Source organism: Andrographis paniculata, unplaced genomic scaffold (genome assembly GCF_009805555.1).
Source record: "Andrographis paniculata isolate CXL003 unplaced genomic scaffold, ASM980555v1 Contig80END, whole genome shotgun sequence".
Classification (NCBI taxonomy): Eukaryota; Viridiplantae; Streptophyta; class Magnoliopsida; order Lamiales; family Acanthaceae; genus Andrographis; species Andrographis paniculata.
In genome coordinates, this window is record NW_026137618.1 from 4,897,624 (window position 1) to 4,920,758 (window position 23,135).

The 23,135-nt window shown below is 31.3% G+C and overlaps 2 protein-coding genes across 5 annotated transcripts; both read right to left on the bottom strand.

Annotated features, from left to right (window-relative positions):
• Positions 1-6,531: 6,531 nt before the first annotated feature.
• Positions 6,532-10,446, bottom strand: LOC127240847 (protein Asterix). The gene is made up of 3 exons (XM_051259685.1): positions 10,239-10,446; positions 9,991-10,091; positions 6,532-6,802 (listed from the first exon to the last, which is right to left on the bottom strand). Exons 1-3 carry the CDS (start codon positions 10,377-10,379, stop codon positions 6,733-6,735), a joined length of 312 nt encoding a protein of 103 aa, XP_051115642.1. The 5' UTR covers positions 10,380-10,446; the 3' UTR covers positions 6,532-6,732.
• Positions 10,447-11,259: 813 nt separating this feature from the next.
• On the bottom strand, positions 11,260-22,566 carry LOC127240869 (uncharacterized). 4 transcript variants are annotated; one of them, XM_051259720.1, is made up of 10 exons: positions 22,398-22,566; positions 20,044-20,257; positions 17,399-19,878; positions 17,177-17,316; positions 15,292-17,094; positions 15,096-15,144; positions 14,761-15,002; positions 14,534-14,641; positions 13,241-13,904; positions 11,260-12,070 (listed from the first exon to the last, which is right to left on the bottom strand). In XM_051259720.1, exons 2-9 carry the CDS (start codon positions 20,231-20,233, stop codon positions 13,673-13,675), a joined length of 5,244 nt encoding a protein of 1,747 aa, XP_051115677.1. In that variant the 5' UTR covers positions 20,234-20,257; positions 22,398-22,566; the 3' UTR covers positions 11,260-12,070; positions 13,241-13,672. The 4 variants fall into 4 exon arrangements, with proteins under 4 accessions (XP_051115677.1, XP_051115678.1, XP_051115676.1 ...); XM_051259721.1 differs by having other exon boundaries at positions 17,399-19,872; positions 20,044-20,442; XM_051259719.1 differs by having other exon boundaries at positions 20,044-20,442.
• Between the last annotated feature and the right edge of the window lie 569 nt (positions 22,567-23,135).

Below are 23,135 nucleotides of genomic sequence, written 5' to 3' on the forward strand. Positions count from 1 at the left end.
GAACGCCACACTGTCGAATATTTAATTTATTTATTAATTAATCAGCCTGGAAGGTGACATTTATTTTTTGGTTCGTATTAAAAATTACTCTCTCCGTCCCTGATATCCACGTTGCCGTCCCATATACCATGTCATTTTTTATTTTTTTTAAATGATTACATATTTTAATTTTATTTTAAATTTTTTAATTTTATTTTTTTAATTTTAATTAAACTAATTAGTTATCTTAATCTTAATTTATAATTATTTATATTATAAAATAATTATTTTCACTAATACATTCTTAATTATCTACAGACACAGTATCTGGGACGAAGGGAGTAATATAATACTAATAATATTAAAAAATATACATACAATCGGAAACAAAGAGAGTATAATATTTTTTTTAAAAAAAAATTATTGATAAAACAATGTCAAAATTAAATTTCTTCACTCATTTTTTTTTTGAGTAGGATTTCTTTGGTTGTAGTTAAAAATTAATTTAAAATTTAGTATTGATTTGAATTTTTACATAGTATATCTGATGTGATATTTTACTAGCATAAAAAATATATTATTATTAAAAATTGCACAGAGTAAATATTATTAATTTTGAATTGAAATACTAAAAGAATAAATTCATCATTTTTAATAAATATTATTAAAAATATATTATTTACACATACTTACACAATATATATATTATTAACTTACAAAAATTCATTACAATATAATTTTTATATTACTAAATATATATATACTTATATATATATATGTATTATTCATACAATTTTAGTATATTGTATTAATTCATAAATTCAATAATTCAATATAAAATATTATTTTTAATATTATTGATACCTTTTTTTTATATGTATTATTAAAAATAGGATAAATTACATAATACTACCTTATGTCTAAATATAAATTCATAAAACATTTTATATTATATATATTGTGCGAAATTATCTTTGCCTTAAATTAAAATATGAATAAAACACACTTCCGTCTCAAGTTGATACTCCCTCCGTCCCATAACAAAGTATCCATTTTTTCATTTTCTTTTAGTAACTGTACTATCTACCTAACATTACAAATACCCTTACAACTTACAATATATTACACAAATACCATTACCTTTATATCACATATACTAATAAGGTTATTTTGGTCATTTCTACTTTATTCCTACTATATCTCAATATAATACTAATATTTCTAAAACTACGTGCAAAAAACAAATGGATACTTATATATGGGACGGAGAGAGTATTTGATTGTAAACATCCAAAAATTTATATAAGGTTTATACATATAAAAAAGTAAAATATTTTAAATAGTCTTATTTAAAATAAATAAATAAATAATTGATCAATTATTCATTTTATAGTTTTCTTGTAAAAGTTAGGTAATAGTTCGTCTAAAAAAATATTAACTAAATGGTTGCTAAATTTTTTCAATTATTTATTTTATTCCAAAAAATATTAATATTCAATATATTTTATCATTTTTATTTGTATAAAACTTACATAATTATATTAGTATTTAGAATCATATATCAATTTTAAATTAAAAAATATTTTATGCATACTTTAATTTAACTTTAACACGATACAATCTCTTCACTTAGCATTTTTAAATAAATTAATTTTTTTTTGTGTGGTACAGATAACTGTGTTGACTTTTTATAAGTGAATGATATATAATATATTAATATGTATGTATATTTGTATTTATTAAATAATATTTATGAGAAATTATTCTATTGAAAAATGGTAAACAAACTGATAGTGTTTTACAAAATAAATAAAATATAAGGTGTTTAATATATTTATACTAAAATACAATTAATATTATACTCCCTCCATCCCAGATACCGTGTCTTGCTACACTGTAAACACAGTATTTTAGGAGGGGTGTAATTAGTAGATAATTAAAAATGTATTAGTGAAAATAATTATCCTATAATATAAATAATTATAAATTAAGATTAAAATAACTAATTAGTTTATTTTTAGTTTAATTAAAATTAAAACAAATAAATTAAAAATTTTAAAATGAGATTAAAGTGTATAATCATTTTCCAAAAAAAGAAACTGACATGGTATGTGGGACGGACATAAACGACAACGTGGACATGGTATGTGGGACGGAGAGAGTATAATTTATCCTTATAAATATATTTTAACTTAAAATACTAAACAAATATACTCACACTCTTTTTTATCTTTCCATTAAATTTAGTTTGTCACTAATTTTGGCAAAATTAAAATTTTAATATTTAACTATTCATTTGTTCAATACTTATTTATTACTCCCTCCGTCCCACATAATTTGTCTATATTTTCTATTTTTGTCCGTCTCACATAATTTGTCATTTCTATTTTTGAAAATATAATTATGCACTTTAATCGCATTTTAAATTTTATAATTTTTTTAATTTTAATTAAAAACTATTTACTTATCTTAATCTATAATTATTTTTACTAATACACTTCTTAATTACTTACTAATTATACTTTACCTAAATTTCCGTGTCTAAGTAATACATTCATATTACATGGGACGGAGGCAGTACTATTATCACTACCTTTATTATATTTATTTCTCTTCGTTATCTCTAATTACTAACTAAGATTTTAAAAATACACCAAAAATATTATTTTTTAATTTTCACATTTTTTCAATAATTTTTTTTTTGTATTTTCCTATCTGACACAAAATGGCTATTTTTACCGTATGAATTGGAGTAATATACATTTGATTAAAAATTTTGAATATATATAAAATTAAAGAAAGGGTTTGTTTGTTTACTGTTTTAAATTTTGATATTTTTTATAAGATATGAAAATTTGTATTGGTATTATAAAAATTAATACAATATTTTATATTGAATTATTGATTTTTATGAGAAAAATATGATATAAAGATTATATATGTTGAAAATCGAAAAAAAAATTAATTAAATAACTATTTCCATTTAAGATTTTATTATTGAAAATTTAAATATTCAATTAAACACGCTTTTATTTATATTTTTTAAAGTAAAATATAAAATATGTTTGATTGTGATTTGAAACAAATTTATATTTTTTTTAAAGTAAAATATAAAATATATTTGATTGTGATTTGAAACAAAGTGTTAAGTTGAAATTTTTATTTAAATAATATTTTATAAAAAAAAATAATATATACTTATTAAAATCTATACAGATGAATAGTATTGATTCTATACCTATCATTTTAAATTTGCATACATATATGTACTATTGTTTAGTTGTAAGTTAAAATTGATTTAAAATACCTATCATTTTAAATTTGCATACATATATGTACTATTGTTTAGTTGTAAGTTAAAATTGATTTAAAATAAAATATTGATTTGAATTTATTTAAATAATATTTTGGTATAATATATTTTTATTAAAAGTATACAAAATAAATAGCCTTAATTTCAATTTAAAATAAGAAGAGAACAAACCAGTGTATAATGCTCATAAAAAATATACAAATAGATAAATATTCTCCAACATGTGTTTTCTATATACTCTCTCCGTCCCACATAATTTATCTCTATTTTATATTTTTGTTCGTCCCACATAACTTGTCATTTCTATTTTTGGAAATATAATTATACACTTTAATGGCATTTTAAATTTTAAATTTTATAATTTGCTTAATTTTAATTAAACTATTTACTTATCTTAATCTTAATCTATAATTATTTTTACTAATACACTTCTTAATTATTTACTAATTATACTTTACCTAAATTTCCGCATCTACAGTAATAGTCCCGTATTTTCTGAGACGGAGGGAGTATGTATTTTCTTAATATATATATATAGTTATATTTAAATTTGAATAAAATATAATATATTTTTTTTAATAAAAAATAAAATTAGATTATAAACACATACAAAAACCTTAGAATTATATGAAACTCTTTGTATGTTATTATTATAAAATATAAACTCAATATGAGCATAATAAATTAACATCAAATTTAAACACTAATATTCATTTGTTGCTTATGCTATAGAAATGTAATTTCTATTACGTAAGAGCATATACAATGAAGTTTTTTTCCATGGCCTCCCACATTTATAAAGACTTATGGTTTATTTTTCCATGATTTTCAAAAAATTTAATATATTACATATACTTATTATTTTTATATTAATTACATAATTCTCTATTGCTCACTTTAAAAAAATATCTCTTCAAACAATTTCACTGAACACACGTAACTTTGTTCAAATCTAATGCAAAATAACAATGTTGTGGCTCAATTTTAGAAGCCAAAATTTAGATGCAGGATGATTGTATATGTTCTAAGAAGGCCATTTATTCAGTTTTAACTCTTGATATGCAGTTGATATAGTAATTTTATTTCAATCATAACTCCAATTTTTACTATTATTCTTCAAATATTCAATTTTTCCTATTATTTTAAACAAATTTTTATTTTTATAATTTAAAATATTTTTTTTTAAAATTTAGAAAAATAAAAAATAAATTTAAAAGTTAATTTTATTTTTTTTTTATTTTTTTTAAAAAAAGAACCAACGCTGTAATAGCGCAAGATTTGTCAAATTAACCAACCTAGCGCCAGGTTGGAATGCCTAAGAGATACAGTAGAGTGATGTAGGGGTGGGCACGGTTCGGATATTTGCAAATATACAGGTATTTGATATCTGAATCGAACCGAACAAATACTTGAAACCGTGAATCCTATTCGAACCGAAAATTTCGGTTAACCGAATTTTCGGTTAGCCGAAAATATTTGCAATATTCGCAAATAATTCGAACCGAACCGAAATTAAAAAAATAATATATTAAAAAATAATTAAAATTCTAATTAAATCAAACTATTTGCAAATATTTCAAATATCCGAACTGAAACCGAACTGTAACCGAACCGAAACCGAATTGAATATAATTATTAATATAAATTCTAAAATATAATAACATAAATATATAAATATATTCGGTTCGGTTAACCGAACCGAAAAACATATCAAAAACCGAAACCAAACCGAACCGAGCAAATATCAAATATGCAGTATTTGTATCCGAACCGAATTTGCTCGGTTAACCAAAAATTCGGTTCGATTCAGTTCGGTTCAACGGTTCGGCGGTTCGGTTCGATTTTTTTGCCCACCCCTAGAGTGATGAGTTAAAATTTCTAACGCCACACCTCTAGACTATATTCTTTAAAAACTAATGAACACATTTACATAGCCTTATACGGGCTTAGGTGTAGCCCATCAAAACCTCGGACCTAGTCCCAGGCCCAAAAGGCTGTAAATTTATATTTTATTTTACTTCATCCACCGTCTAAATTTATTTTCGTTTTACATTTTAGCAAAAAAATATCAAAATTTTTCTATTTTTTCTTTATCCAAAAGTAAAAGTTTCTATTTTTTTTATCTATTTTCGTCTGATCAAATAAACACACAATTGAATAAGAGAAGGAGTAATATATATTAGGGGTGGACACGGTTCGATTATTTGCAAATATTCAGGTATTTAATAACCGAACCGAACAAATACCCGAAACTGCGAATCGTATTCGAACCAAAAATTTCAGTTAACCGAATTTTCGATTAACCGAAAATATTTGTAGTATTTGCAAATAACTCGAACCGAACCGAAATTAAGAAAAAATATATAAAACAAATTAAAATTCTAATTAAATAAAAAATATTTGCAAATATTTCAAATATCCGAACCGTATATAATTATTAATATAAATTTTAAAATATAATAATATAAATACATAAATATATTCGATTCGATTAACCAAACCGAAAAAAAATATAAAAAATCAAAACCGAACCAAATCGAACAAATATAAAAAATCAAAACCGAACCAAATCGAACAAATATAAAAAATCAAAACCGAACCAAATCGAACAAATATAAAATATACAGTATTTGTATTCGAACCGAATTTGCTGGATTAACCGAAAATTCGGTTCGATTCAATTCCGTTCAACGGTTCGACGATTCGGTTCGATTTTTTTGCCTACCCCTAATATATATATATATATCTTTATATATGACTCAAAATATGTATATAGTCTATGATTCTATTATTCCCATATTTTATTATCCTGATAAAGGATGTGGTAAGATGAACCGCAAAGTCATCAATTCAAATCCTGCTGACGTCTTCTTGATTGAGCCTAATACTATAATGCATCATGCTTGCCTAGTACTTCTTCCGTCGCGACTACAATGATTCTTTTACTGTATACATGAGAATTTAAAAAAATATATAATTACTAAATAATTAAAAATATATTAATAAAAATAATTTTCAATTAAAATTAAAATAATTAATTATTATAATTATAATTAAAAAATTTAAAATAAAATTAAAATGTACAAACAGAGAAAAAAAAAGGTCAAACACCATAAGTGGAACGGAGGGAGTATGATTTATCCTGCTAGTGTGGTTGCATGCTATTGCATTCAATCGGAAAGTGCACTCGAAGATTATTAGCACCCCATATTATACACCAAAAAAGCAAAAACCCGACGGAAGGAGCAAGAGTGTTGCATAACAAAAATGATACTAAAACATCCAGCACTTGAGTACGTATAGGCAAACAAGGTAAATAAGTGTAGTATCTCATCATCCAAGTAAATTGAGGTCACATTGCTAAACGGGGGAAAAAAGTTTGCAAAGATTAAGCATTTGATTAGAAGGAAGCTATGCCCGTAAATATCCAAAAATCACGCTTACTTACTTTTTGGGTTTGACCGAGGTCCTAGCCCCATGTAGTTTGTTACCAGCCCCATGATACCGAACCTGGCATTTAAAAAATAAAATAAAATAAAAAAAGACGAATTGATGCTTCATGAGTGATGAATTGCAAGTGAGACGATCAAATGAAGTCGAGTATAAGTGGGTATGATGCTTGATAACAAAATCACACAAAACATCATTCTATGTAATATTTTCACAATTTATCATACCTCACAACAAAAAACACTTAAAATATAAACATTAAACAAACACACTCTAAGTTCGAGTTAATATTTGCTTGCTCAAGCTCGAGCTTGCCTCACATATATATATATATATACATATAACATTTTAACATCAGATTTGTTCATTTTAACAGTTCCGACCCAATTTGCCAATTTATAAGTTCTTAACTCTATTTAGAGTGTGTTCTTTTACCAAACTGTACCCAATTTATGCTATTCACTAAAAAATAATTTACCCAAAAATATCAAATCAAACACTTATTTTGTATTTTTTATATTATACTACAAATTAATTTTACATTCAAAACATAGCATCAATACCTATTTATATCACATCATACAACTATTCAAATTCAAAATTTTTACTATTCAATTCTCAAACCAAAATCCAAATCCTCAAACAAACACACCAGTATTAAGTGGGATAATTTAGAAATTAAGTGATGTGATGGAGAGAGAAATATATATTTTATTTTTTTTGATTTGGATGATGTGAGGGGATAAAGTGTGGGGTAGAGATTAAGTATAATTAATTATTTCCTATTTTGGAAATGTTGCAGGGTGTTTGGGACGTAGCAAAAAGGAAATGTTGCAAGGTGTTTGGGACGGAGGGAGTACTATTTTTTTTTTAAAATCTACTACAAAATTTATTTGATACCATTTAGGTGGGACCGAGGTAATATATGCTTACAATCATGCTCATCAAGTAGGCTGATACCTCTTATGCATCAAAATCAATATTTAGATTTGAATAAGATAGAACACATCAAATAGTTCAGAGTTCGAACTTGAATTTGAATTACACACAGCTTGAGTTAAGTTAAAGTTGCTCAGTTTGACCCATTCCTCAAAACAATGCTTAATATGAAAATCTAACACTCATAAGATGTGTATATATGTATGCCTTGGAATGTGCAATCAAGTTGGAGTTAGCCTATCGGACCAAATTAAATTATGCAGATGGATTGTTCAGATATAACATCAGTTCTTTTCACAAATACAGAGAAGTATCTTGGGTTGTGTTCTTTTGTGGGTTTTACCACATATTTTTACTATTTAAATTCTTTTCCTCAAAATATATCACATCAAACAATTACTTTTCTTTATTTATATTATACTAAAAATTTATTTTACATTCAAAACATCATATCAACCTCTATTTATATCACATCAAACAACTATTCAAATTCAACTTTTTAATATTCAAAAATCCAAACCTAAAAACTAAAACCCACAAACAAGCACACCCTTGCAGATTTAGTAAATTTAAACCAAACCAATTACTCATATTCTTCAAAGGTTATGGATGTAAAATGGGAGCGTCATTCATAAAATTAGTGTTAGTTCTAAGATGAGATCACTATTAATAACCAAGAACAGATTGAGAGTGGAATTGAAATACCATCTTCTTGAACAAATAGCCCACACAAGGAGTGTGTTCTTCTATAGGATTTTACACAAATTCTACCATTCATCAAAAACTTTTTACCCAAAAACATCAAATCAAATACTTATTTTTTATTTTTTATATTATACTAAAAATCAATTTTACATTCAAAACATCACATTAACACTTATTTACATCACACCATACAACTATTCCAATTCAAAAGTTTTACTATTCAAATCCCAACTCAAAATCTAGACCCCCAAACAAACACACCCCAAAATGAAACAAGGCACATATCTGGCTTGATAAAGACTAATGATGCTTTCAAAAAACAATAGATGAGATGCACTCAAGAACCAAAGGAAGACACTTACAAACTGTTATATTTGATTCAATATATCATCAGAAGTTCATAGGAGAATGCAATGTCAGAGACTGGGTTGTGTTTGGATATGTTTTGGAAGTATTTTGGAGTGTTTCGGAGTAGTAAAAAGTTGAATTTTAGAATAGATATTTGATGTGATGTTTTGTGTAGAAAATACATTTTTTTATGTAATATTTTAAATAAAATATTCATCAAAACAGTAACTTCTAGAAAAAAAAAAAAAAAAATTGCATCAAATACTTATTTTCTATCACAAAACATCACATCAAATACCTAATCTTTTTCTATTCCCAAAACTTTTTAAAACTCAAAAAACCTCTATCTAAATAGAACTAAGTATTTGGTGTGAAGTTCTTCTAAAAATGTATTGCCAATGAATAGTCACAAGTGTAAATCAAACACATGCATAAACAGATCAATTTAACTAGAAACTGCTTTCTAGAAAAGAAAAACAAGATGAAAATTCAGTCTTCAAAACATGAATATCCACCCAATTCCCCCAAGAATAGTACACCTACAATTGTCCACACCAGGCTTCCAAATACTCCCTACGTCCACCAACTTTACTCTCATTTTCCTTTTTAGTCCGTCCGCAAAATACTCTCTCCGTTCAACAATTATTTACAACAAAAGTCACTACCTTTATTATATTCTTTCTCCACATTTTCTTTAATTCTAAATAAATTTTCAAAAATACCTTCAACTATCTTTTTATATCACTTTTTTAATTAAATATTCATTTTTCTTAATCTCCGTGCCATACACAAATGCTCTAATTTTATCTGACGGAGGAAGTATAACATTACGAGGGCCATTATATCACAAGTTTACAAGTCTGCCCATGTAGGCTGTAGCATAGTGCTGATTTTGTTGTTTCAGGAAATTAACCAGTCGATACCAGTAATTCATCTAAATGCAAAGGTTATTGATTTACTAAATGCATCAAAGGAATAATTGCTCGAGATTATATGTACACTATGAGATCTAACCTATCCACTTTCCTGAACCAATGAATTAGGTTTTCCATGTTAGAAATTATAGGAATGTTAGAGCAGTGGCTAACCATTCATAAATTAAAAACCTACAATTACTTTCATGATTTCGTTCGGAAGGGAAACTAATTCCTGAATGTGCAATTCTCATTACTAGTCAGAATAAGATTAGTGCATAACAATAGGTAAACAATGATTGCAGCGAATATGTATATATGACAACAGATCTTAGAACTTACATCATGGCCATGGTTATCTGCTTCAGATCATTCTCGATATTCCTCATGTTAGCAAGCGATTGAGCAGAAAAAATGATTGCCAGCCACGAGCACGCCTTGTACTGCAGAAATTAAATCGATCCGCAACAAATAACTCATAATATCAAAATCAGTACATCAAAACCTCCAAATTCATTCCATCGGAAGATTCAGTCTACAAAACACAATAGCAAAACCACAGATCGAGAAATACAAAGATAAATTCTTACCCTAAACATGGCCCCAAAGACGCCGAAAATAACAGCGATAAAGCCGGAATAATCGACGGGGAGATCTTGTGGAGCGACGACCGGCGGCTTATACGGCCGCGCCGCCGATGGTAGGCGGGGATCGTTGGATTGCGAAGCCATCCACGATCTGCTTTCGTTTGGGAAAGTCTCTACAGTATGCACTGTATTTCTTTCTTTAATAGATTTAATTTTTAAAACCAAAAATAATTGTAGTACTTTCTCCTCCCACTCCAAAGGCGTTTTGTAATAAAATTAAAAATAATACTGTCACACGTAATTTATCATTATCATAAATATAATTAATTAATAATATATTAATAAAAATTATTATTTTATAATATAAATAATTATATATTAAAATTAATATAACTAATTAATTTAATTAAAATTTTAAAAATTAAATTAAAAAATTTAGAATGATTTAAAATATATAATCATTTTTCTTAAGATATAGAATACGTGGGATAAAAGAAATATTTTTTAAAAAATATATTTATAATTATTTATTAATCACATATCTTTTTAATAGAATTTTAAATTTGATTATACTATTTAAAAAAGAAAAAAAAATCTAAAATCATCACATCAAACATATACTTCCGCGTTCCATTTTGTTTTTTAGCGAATTAAAAAGTAATACTCCTTCCTCAGTCCGTTTACTTTTGAAAGGAACCATTTGAGATTTTATGGTAAATTAAAAAATAACAGACTTTTTAACTTTGTATAAAAGTCTAGAATATTTTTATATCAATATATGATTACTTTTTACTAAAAAAAAAATAAAAAATACTTTAAAGTGTAACAGACATAGTAAAAATAGTACTTTAAATTAATACAAAGAGAATAGTATTTTAGATAATTTGACATTTTAATAATATTTTTATAATTTGTGTAAAAAAAAGTATTTATATATAAAATACTTTCTGTATTATGTACTTTTAAGTGAGACAAACTAGTGACAAAACTAGCTCTCGAATTTCCGGAGGCAAAGAATGTCCTCTTCTTTTTTTTTTTTTTTGGTGTAGTGGTGTAAAGAAAAAAAAATAAACATAATGGCTCAGTGTTGTGTATTGAACTCTAAGAAGTTATAGTAGATTCAAAACCCTGATGCCTTCAGGTTTTAACTACGACCCGTGATTTACCTTGTTGAGTTTTACGAGCGGAAATAACAAAAGAGTAAAAAATTTGATCTTACAAGTGAAAATAACGAAAGAGCAATGATCTATAACCTTCCAATTAAAGAGTACCACTTCCTACGCTCGGCATTATTGTAAACTTTGTTTCTTTACACTCTAGATCTCAGATTTCTACTATTTAGATTCTATTTTTTCCGAAAGAAAATACACATTTTTATCTCACAAAATATCTCATCATATATTATTTTAATACCAAACTCATATTAAATTTTTTTCAAACCCATCAAAGGAAACATACCCTTAAAACTCATCCCAACTCTTAAGATTATAGACTTAAAGATGCATACTAATAACAATAGTCCCGACTTTTTAATAAGACACCGTGCATGAACAATTTCAAATATGCAAAACTAAACGTTTGGTACTGAACCCTAGGGAACTACTACCAACAAAGGCTAAAAACTATCGTGCATATAAAACAAAGCCCACGTAACGGAAGAGCCACAACAGGTTAAAACCAATGGTGCATTAAAAAAGTTCAGTATACTCACAAGAGCCGCAACAGAAAGTTAGAACCCGTCGTGCATTGAATGATAGGATGCAATTGCAAGAACTGCAATAGACTATGGAGCTCTGCTGCACATCCTTAGCATGCTCTCCATTTTCCTTACTCGGCTGCCCATGGAGAAAGTTAGGATTTTAAGTAGACTTCAAGAAAAGTAAAAACTGCAACTAATATACGACTGAGGCAATGAAATGATCTTCAAATCTAAAATCAGAATAAAAATATGAAATACTAGAAAATACTTCCTCCGTCCCAAAACAATTGTCATGTTTCTTTATTTAGTAATCGTAATCCCACTATAGAACAAATTATTCTTACCTTTTCATAATATTTACACAAATGTCACTACAATTATCACTTTAATCTACTTTTTCAACCTACATAAAGTAAGAACAATTTAATCATTTACATTCTACTTTATACCTACTTTAATTTAATACTATTATTCATTAAAGCCGTGCCCACCCCCAATAATACATCTCTTTTGAGAGGAGGGAGTATGTAATTTTGAAAGGAGATTAAGAAACCAATGCAATGGAACAATTAATTGATTTTAACATTTAAAACATAGTCAAAATTGATAAAGTTTAGCAGTTAACATAAATGAGATAAGAGTACAAAGATCAACACCACTTTATTGATAAACCGATTTAAGTTTCTCTCTACATTATCGGGCATTGTCTCTTACAATTAAAACAGAAGATATGTTTTTATATGAGCTATTTATAAATCAACACTCACCATTAATATCAACTTATGGTTTTGAATTCTACTAGATACATAATAATAATAATAATTTACAATAGGCCAAACAAATTACATTCAAATTCTTTCTAAAAGCAGTTCTAACCAATCCAAAATAGTTATTCAACTCAAAAGGACAGTACAAAAAATAAAACCCTCTAATCACATTTACACCAAGCAAATATACAATAATTGAAAATAGCTCTTTTCCTGTCTTTATGATACAAAATAAAAAATAAAAAAAAATTAGAACTTCAAGGAGCCTTTTTAAGATTCAATTTCCTGGCACAAATACTCAAATTAAAATTAAAAGACAAGCTAATATACAAACTGAAGTAACTCTAAACTTTTAGATGGAAAAAAAAAATCCCGCAGGCCATTCACAGAAACAACATTAAAAACTAACCCAAGAATGCATGGTAACAACAGCTACTAGCAGATATTTCAGAGAAATTACAGCTAAAACTTGACTGATCGCAGGGGATTGATACCCTCTTGAAACCACTAAGATGTATTGCAATGAAATGGCAACATACCTCTGTTGGAAATCCGAAATGCATGCCAACCAGGAGCAGCTCCAAACCTTGTTGCATTGGCTAAACATAAAGATCATATACAATGACCTCAATAAAAGGAGAACATGGCAAGGTTTATATATCATTTACTTTCTAGACTGATTGGCCGTATGAATGATTAACCTGGATGCACTCATATTATCAAGCTCATCGCAAAAATGGACTGATAATTAACTCAATATCGAAAGCAATACATGAATGGAACCACATTTCTCAAGAATAATATTAAGGGCTTAAAATGGAGAAGATTAAGCACCACCAATATTGAGGAAGATATCATACCCCCTCTGCAAATTCCATTCTGTGGTTTGACTGGCTTTTTGTGAAGTTTGAGTATACAAACGATACGAGACAATCGAGCCAAAACCAAGGAAAGCCCATAAAATTTAAGTATTATAGCAATAGACATTGTACACCATCGGGAATGTTTTTAGGCAAGGGAAGAGCCGTTACATATCTTTGCGGTATAGGTCTTTGACTAGCTGCAGTTGCATTAGCTGAAGATGTGTCAGGATTATCACCCTGTCCACGCCCATGAAATCTTGCAAATCGGTTTATCACTGAGTACTTCTCCAGATCTTGACATTCTAATCTTAAGTCAAGAATTGATGCACTCTTGTCAAGCCTATAACACCAAAAATGGATTCAAGTATTACAAGAAGGAAAATTATTAATCTTTGATCACATTACTAAAAAAAAAAGGTAAAATTACAACAAGACAACGCTGAACCATCTAAGACGACTTAATGTCCAAAGGAAATGAGGAGAAAAGGAAAAAAGAAGATCATGGAACAAAGAGAAGTCACAGAAGTAGAAGAAATTTGTAGATGCAAGGAGCTCCCATCAGCAAAAAATACAAAATTCGAGACTACAAAACTACCAAAGATTTGGTGATATTAATAGCATTGTTTAACCAGACCACAACTTTGAGTAAGTCCAAGGAACATCTATAAAAACAAGTCCACACTTTTTTAAGCAGACCGCATTCTTTTTTCTTTCCTTTCAGAAAGATGGCAATATCAATAAATTACTGCTGAAGTGGCCACCTAAATCATGCTATCATGCAGCATGTCCATAGTACTATAACAACAAACTTATGGATTCACTACGCCTTTTTCTGCGGCTAAAAGCCAGGAAAAATTCAGTTACCCTTTTCCTAAAGGACATAAGAATCTTAGCAACATCAAAACTAAAAACTTAGACAATACGATATCCATGGATTCAACAAAGATAAAGCTCCCACACATAATTTACCTCAAGAAACCATTTTTCAGTTTCCCGATTCTTTCCATCAGCTTTTCATCACCTTTAGCATTACACCGGACACCATTTCTCACTGATATTTTTCCTTTTGAGGGATGTCTAGTGTGTAGTTAACAAGAATATTTTATCAGGTCAGATGACAAGATAAATAATGCATGAGAAAAAAGGTATTGACATGAAATTCCAGAAGTTAAATGTATATAAAAGCTCATTCTTACAGGTTCTTGCCGTCAGCCACATCCAAGTTGCTCAAGTGATAAACTGTACTGCAAGCATCTCCTAGAGCGATCCTGGTGGCAGCATAAACGAGGACATCATAACTAGTACTGGCATCAGCAGAGAGAATAGCTGCTACTGGAGAATGAAGCAATTTCTGCATGAGTCTTGTTGTCAAAATAAGCCTTCTTTTACATCTAAGTACTGGGGATCCATCATCAATCAGATCTGCATCATCAGAAACCTAACACCAGAAATAAAAAAAAATAAAAATGATGGTAAGGAGAATTCAGCAAATATAGCCAGCCACAGAAAAGGGGAAAATAACACATCTTACTTTGCCAGTAAGACAATGTGAAGCATTATCCCAGTCCGACTCTGCCATGCTGCAATTAATAGAATTCAGTGAGATTAGGAAAAATAAATTTTCAATCAACAAAGTATTGAGAGATAAATGAAAATGGGAATACATTTTTAAGAAAAGAAGGCAAGAAAAAGAAAGGGCAGCAAAACAAGAAATTCTGGACTACCACCTGTGAGCAACAAGATCTTGTGAAACCTCTGAAATTTCTTTGTGCCAAGGATGAAGATCCAAAGTAGGACTTTTGCGCTTCTTGGATCTCAAAACCCCCAGATTTTGATCCGTAACATTCAACTGCAACAACTTAAGGGAAGTGACACTTCCACTAGCAATTGATGATGCTAACAAATTTTGATGGTTGTTACTATTTTGACATGCATCAATGGGTTGAACTGTTCTTTTCTCATCTGAATTAAAAATATGGAAGCCACTGGAAAACTTCAGAGGTGCCAAAGATTGTTCTCCTGGTCTTGAGGGGTTGACTTTGAGAGCATCATATGGTTGCAGCATTGCGCCATTTTTTAAAGACCCATACTGGCTGAACCATGATGGTGCCATCTGGGGACTAATCTGATGATGATCAACTCTAGAAGTAGTCAAAACATCATTGCAAGAATTGCTCTGAGAAGTATCCTGATTAAGTGCCAAAGCATCATGTAGGGCTACATTCCCATCTTGGGAAGGATTTCTCTGCAACAAGTCAGCTGGCATGCTAGAGCCCAAGGAATCTCCATTACTCGGTTCACATTGCTGCCCCGGCTTAGAACTAGCATGATGGACATCGTCAACATTTTCCAAATCTTTTGTTCTCTTTGAAGCTCTATTACTTAAATCACTCTCTGCATCCTTTGCAGCCTGCATTTGGTGTAGTAATGAATAATTTTGGTGAGAGAAGCTATTATGTTTCAAAGATTGGCCAAAGGCTTCAATATCCTTCTGCATCATTATAGAACTAGAAGGTGAATCATCCAAATGCTTTTTCAAGATGGGCGTTTTTCCTAATGAGTTTTTCATCTCAGGAACTACTTCAGTGTTCAAAGATGCCACCTGCTGAGTGGTACTTTTCTTTAACCTTTGCACTTCACCAACTCCTTGAGAGTTCACATGATCATGCATGGAAGGGGCACTTGATTCCACAATGTTTGGCTTGGGAAATTCCAAACTCTCTGATGAAATTTGCTGAATTCTAGCACTCGTATTTTGCTTTTGTACAGGAACATTGGAGACCACCTGCTGCAACATTCCTATGGAATTGTTCTGTTGTGAAAGGACAGGTGTCACGAAATGATGAGAAGTTTGATAACAATCCCTGCTTTCTATATTTCCACTCAGAACTCTTTCCTGTACAACATTTGGACCATTATTTCGAGACACAGACCCAAATGAAGTATGATTATCTTGTTGAAACCTCCCAGAAGGATAGGAAGCATTTTCACTGAGAGATTCAGCGTGCTGATTCAATAGCATTTGTCCACTTACCCTTGCTATTTGCGGATGTTGATCGTTACTTCTTAAATAAGGAAGCCCAGATCCGAACAACAAAGCAACATTTTCGGGTGTCTTACACGGAGAATTTCCACTTCGCCCATGCTCCGGAATTGTTGACATATTAAGTTTGAACTCTGGCTGCTTTTCTTCAGAAGAAGGCAGAGACTGAACAGAATTGTTGGCAACCATCTCATGGCCCTTATCTTCTCTATCAGCAACACCATTTTTTGAGCACATTGAATTTAATGTACCTTGACCATTTTCAGAAGATAATGGGTGTTCAGAAATCTGCAACCCTTGAGAGGGAGGACCAAGTTGCAAACCAAAACCTTGAGAGGCATGAGACTGGCTGTGCTGGATGTGACTGAAGCCATTGTACTTTTCCACTACAGGTAGCTGTGATGATGGCTCAGCAGAGTTGAGCTGCATCCCAGAACCATGATTTCTTGAGTGATCAACCTTGTTAAAAAGCTCCAGCATGTTTTGACTGACATTATCAAATATAATTAAAACATGGCACAGGTTTGTAGATGCTTATAATGCTACTGACGATAATGAATTTAAGTTACCTCGGTGTAGACGAATTGCTTAAGGTGTCAAAAGTTTGAGTGCGGGAAACTTGTCTGTTAGGCATTTGACCAGAACAGTTGCCCTGTAATGGTTCCTCATCAGAACCTTTAACATCTCTTTGAAGCTCAGAGGATTGCCCCTGTAGACAAAGCATTCATATGAATTTCTTCTTCTTCATCATTAAGTTTGTACAAATATATGTTGCAAAATTAATAAATCACCTTTTTGATCTGCATGGAATTTCGTGAAACCTGTCGAAACATTTTTGATTGGCCAAAATGGGAACTATTCTGGAGCATATTATGTACATGGGATGGCTGCTTCAGATCATAGGCAGGTTTCACATCCTCACCCACATTTCCCATGGGATGATACTGAAACTTGCGAGGAGCAGAATTCTTTCTTGACAATTGAGAAAGAGGCCGTGAATCAGTTGAATTTGGCACTCCACCTTCTCTGAAGCCGTCAAAGGAAGGTTGAGACAAGTTTGAGTGGTGACTTTCATTAGAGTTTTCCTTTACATCATGATTCTCTATCTCAAATCTTGCAACTTCATCCTTCTTATGGGAACTCACTGATCTTAAAACCTGACTGGGATCATTAGCCTGATTCAGCAGTCTCCCCACGTTTTCACCACTCTGGGATCTAGCAGAAAGATGCACATTTTTCCACTGGTTAAGTGAATAACTATTCTGTGGTTGAGGACCCGTTTCATCACTTATCCCCACATTACATGAATTATCTACAGAAGGAGTATTTTTCAAACTTAAAACTCCCTGATTCACTTGGGGATTGCTAACCCTGGATTTCATGTTACCCAACTCCATAGTAGAACTGGGAACAGAATTAGACTTTAATAAAGAACTTCCGTGGAGAACTTCTCCTTGGAATCCCCCAACATGACTGCTTCTAGAATTTTGCTGCAACATTTCAGGATCATTATTAGTCACCCTACTTCCTTCAGGTGGCATTGCTGCTGTAGCATTCCAACCATTTGATCGTTCCATGGTCCCAGTTTGTCCAGGAAACCGAATTGTTTTATCATCTCTGTCTCCTTGAAGTGGATGTGAAGCATCTCTATACTGACTTCCTTCAGCAATCGAATTTTGTAGTGGACCACCATTGGACAACTTATCAGCTTCTCCCAGTGACGGGAAGAACATTTGAGACACCTCATTATGCTGTCTCTGGCCAGATTCATTTTGAAACTTCTGCCTATGAGGCTTCAATGCCATGGCATTATTTGATATCTGATCCGAAGAGAGAAAGGGTCTACTATTCAATGCTGAAGGTGCTTTCTGAAAGTCATCAGCTAAAGATGTTTCTTTTTTTAAGTTATTATGGGACAACGAATGTGGCTGACTCCATGAAGGACCATCAATTTTCTGAAAAGTCAAACCACCCCATTCCTCCTGTGGCACCATATCACTGCCAGAAGTTTCAGCAACAGCTGATTGCATAAGAGCACTCCAGCTGCCAATTTGAAGAGAAGGTATGCCATTTGTGCCATCATTATCAAACATATTGCTAGCTTCTCCAGTAGCATCAGGTACCTTTCCGAAAGCAGCCCATATATTATCATCTGAACCAAAAAGAATTTTCTCTTCTGTTGGATCTAGGGCAACTTCATTTTGAGATAAAGCAACTGGCCTGGTGGATTCTTCCTGTGAACTCTCCTTCTGTGGTCTATTTCTAGACAAAGAATTCATTCGCTGAACACCTGTCATATTTCCTACGGCGGAACCCTGGGATTGCTTGGAACTATGTCCAAACATGTTGTCATTCTCAAATCTAAGCTTGGCTGCTGGAAATTCACCCTGTAAACCAACCTGCTCTGGCAATAACTTAGGCTGATTACCTTGAAAATTATTAGAGATTGACATTTGAGGTATTGCAGCTCTGTTTGCAACAATTTGGGAAAGCTGGTTTATGTTTAAACCCCTTGAACTCGATACAGGAACTCCATAAAGGGATTGATCAGCCTGTTGTGGCAACAAATCCACAGTGCCTTGTGTCTGACCAAGATTAGATGGAAAACCAAGATCACTGGGAGATCCTTGTATGCTTGAAGAACCGTTATTTAGCCAACTTGTACCAGTCGCAACTGTCCAAGGGTACGTTGATGTGTCAGAATATGAAGTCCCATTACCCAATGCAGACTGACCACCTGCACTCTGTTTCAAAAAGGAGGGAACCTGGCCACTCAAATATTGCTGTCTTAAATCAAGTTGGCGATTATGTTGCTGCTGCATTCGAATCTCTTGTAATTTCTTGATCATGAGTTGCTGCTGTAGTTGATCTATATCATTGATACCAGAGTGCTGGTGTAGCAAAGGCAGGGTAGCGGTTGATTGCTGATGGTTTATCTGTGCCTGACCACCAAAAAGATCAAAACTCATAGGAGATGCTTCCGATCCATCCGGAGCTCTTGTCTGATGATAAGATCCCCCTGGCAGCACATCAGAAGTCAATAGCCCTCGTGAGGTTACTAAATGAGGATTTTCAGAACCTGTATCCATTCCCAAAAAGTTTGCTTCATTCTGTCTAGTCTGGTGAAACTGATTTGCATATATGAAGCCATTCAAATTAGGCTGTTCGTTCTGAGGCAGATTTTTAGGGAAATCGGGCCTCAAAAATGCCGGGGTTAAATTGAAGCCACTCGAAGCATGAAGGGAATAACCAGCCTCTCCTCTATCTGCATCTAGTCATTCAAACAGTACAGTTATTGAAGGACTGTTAAGTTGAATCCACATAAGAAGACATGAATAAGAATGTATTTAATATAAATAAACATGAATATATGAGACACCAATCTAGTGTAATATATTAACTTGCTGCTCTCACAACCCTGTGATATATCATATACCTGCGTTTTGTGAATTATAGTTTTTGCTATTTGCACTCAATTGGTCAACTTGTCCTTGGCTGCCAACCCAAAAGTTGCTGTTCAACACCGACCAATTTCCTTCAACAACTTGTGAATGATGGTGCCCTGGTGATAAATTGTCTTGTGCAAAAAAGTTGTGAACCCTATCTCCAATATCGTTGCTAGGCATAGATGGTTGACGCCCGAATTCTAGCTGCGGAGCATTAATATGCTGATCGTCTTTCTTATAACAATAATAATAATAAAGAAAAATTCCTGAAATTCAGTTTCACTCAAACTTATCCATATATCATGACTGAGTCATGACAGAAAACTGAATAAAAGTTTCACAGCAAAACAAGTGTCCTAAAAGGCCAAATCCTTTGCAAACTTATCAACCTGAAGACCAAATCAATAGTAATTAGAAAAAGCTAAAAGCAACATGCATAATCAAAGGTAACCAAGAAAACCAGGAGCCACCATAAAAGCTAGAGCAATGATTTAAATGCAGCAATGCAGTTGGAAGAATCAAGCAGTAATTTAATCACACACATAATGGAAAGTAACAACTTATCAGGTCTACATAACATCACATATATGAGCTGAATAAGGATAGAGATAAGATGAAGCATACATGGACAAGAAGTCAACTTAAGGTCACTAGGAAGGAAATAATTACAAAGGTAAAAAAATGATTGAAGATATACATCAAAGAATCGTCCATTTAAAGTACGACGACACTTGTATACATCAAAAAGACTGAAAGAAGCTGACACATTGAAACACAAACAATCTTCATCCCTCAAATAAAAGTTCAATACATGAAAAAAATAATGCCGAGCTACTCAAGTCATTTATTTGCATATAACAGAATTTAGTATCATACAGCTAATGACCAAAACTACAGAATGTCAAAAACAATACACACCATTGATGATGATAATAAGTTCATTATATAACGAGAAGGAAAAACAATCACTTGGAGTCTGACAACAAAGATATTAACCATCCAGGGGGAAGTAAATCAACAAAGAGAAATCAGCCTATCAACTTGGTCAACAGAAATGCATCATCAAGTAAAATTTTCTAGTATATAATATGTATGTGTGCAAAGTCAGATAACGTCAGATTTGGATGCATGTTATAGTGACTAAAATAGTTGTGGCATCATAGCATAAACATTCCACCAAAAGGTAACATTAGGCATATAGTGCGAATGAAGAAATTTATTTTCTATTATCCACAAAGTAATCTCCCAATAACCAATTTAAAATCAGATCTAACATCATTAAGCACTGAAAATCAAAACCAAGAATAAGCAACACGTGGCATAAAGATCTTGCATACTTTGTCCCATGAAATGTTTTAGAACCAAGAAACATATGATGTGATGAACCCCGGGAAGGTTGAATAGTTAGTTAGTTGGAAGGGGCATATGGATTTTTAATCCATAGAACATAACCAGATGGAGAGCTGATTCATCAAAAAATAATGTTGTCAACTCCTTGGATATTACGAGAACATTATCTCCTATTATATTATCCATATCAAACTACTTATTACAATTTTTTCCATAACACCCATTGGTAATCACCAATATGTTTCCAGTCAATTTAGCAACATGATAGACATCAGGTTACACCAAGATAGGAAGAGTTCGAAGAAATGTGCAAAAGTACGATCAAACAACTACCCTTGACTAACATATACCAAAAATGACCGTCTTCTTTAATCCAGTTTATTCAATGCAGATAAGTCAAATAAGCCAAGAAAATTCCTTTTAAGAGAAGCTAGATCTCCATGCCCTTTATTGAACAAAGAGAAAGAGGAACAAAATAGGTATAAATCGAACTCACAAGAACATGCAATAAACTCTAAGAACGACAAAAACATAGAACACTTCAATATTATAATAACAAGCTTCTTCAAATTGACCGGCACTTTAATACGAAAAATAACCCCAGGCTAATTATGGACGCATGATTCATCCTCCAAACTGATCCTCAAGACCAAAAACTTCTCCTGGTTCCATAACAACATCAAAATCAAAGTATTACACAACCTCAAATTCAAACAGTTACAAAGCTCAGGCCCATTCGTTTCACAATACTAACAGATAACTGCCAATTCATCACCCCAAGAGAAAAAATAAAGACACTTCACAAAGTCATGCCACCCCACCCCAACCACAAATTGACCCAATAATTCAAGCCGGGAGCTACTAAAATAGAACTTCTTTGCACAGCTAAAGCACCAAAACGATAGTAAACACAGCAGTAAACCGAGAACACCGCAACCACAACCCACACATGCACAATAGAAAAATGAAATTAGGGTTTTGCAATCGAACTTACGCAAACGCCACAGGCTGCAGGAAAGGGTACAAATGGAGGCGGAATCGATCCTCGCGCACAGTACGCAATCGGGCTACGGTTTTGAATCGGCAAGAACACCGAAAACAATTTTGCACAAAAAGGAGAGGAAGAAATTTGAGAAAAAAAGGAAAGAGTGCAGAAAGGCCGCGCAGTGTGAAAGATAAGTGCTAAATTTTCAACGAACTGTATGAGAGAAGGTTAGGTGCTGACCCGAGCCTCAGGCTCGGAAATGCCGAACCTAAAGCTAAGGCTGATTGGAGACGACTCCATGGGACACGCCGCGAAAGTCCAATTGAAATTGAACACGTGTCGAAAATTTTGAAAATCAGAGGAAAGTTGGGAGTTAAGTTTTCCCGGATGATTATGATAATGATTAGGACAAATTAGCAATGTAATAACATAAATAATGTGTGCTTTTTTGAGATTTTGAATTTGAAATCATTATATTTAAAAAATTATTATTTTTAAAAATAAATTATGTATTCATGTGATAGTTACAAATTTTGATATTTGAATATTATTAAAAATATATATAATTAATAAATAAATAAATTTATTACTCCATCATCTCATATTCATCTATCAATTTTGCTTTTTACAGAGTTTTTAAAATATTACACAAAAAATCACATGTTTCTGTTGGATTATAAATTCAATTGTGGCTTAAATATAACTATTTTGACTATCAGTCAAATTAAATATATGTTAAGTGATTTA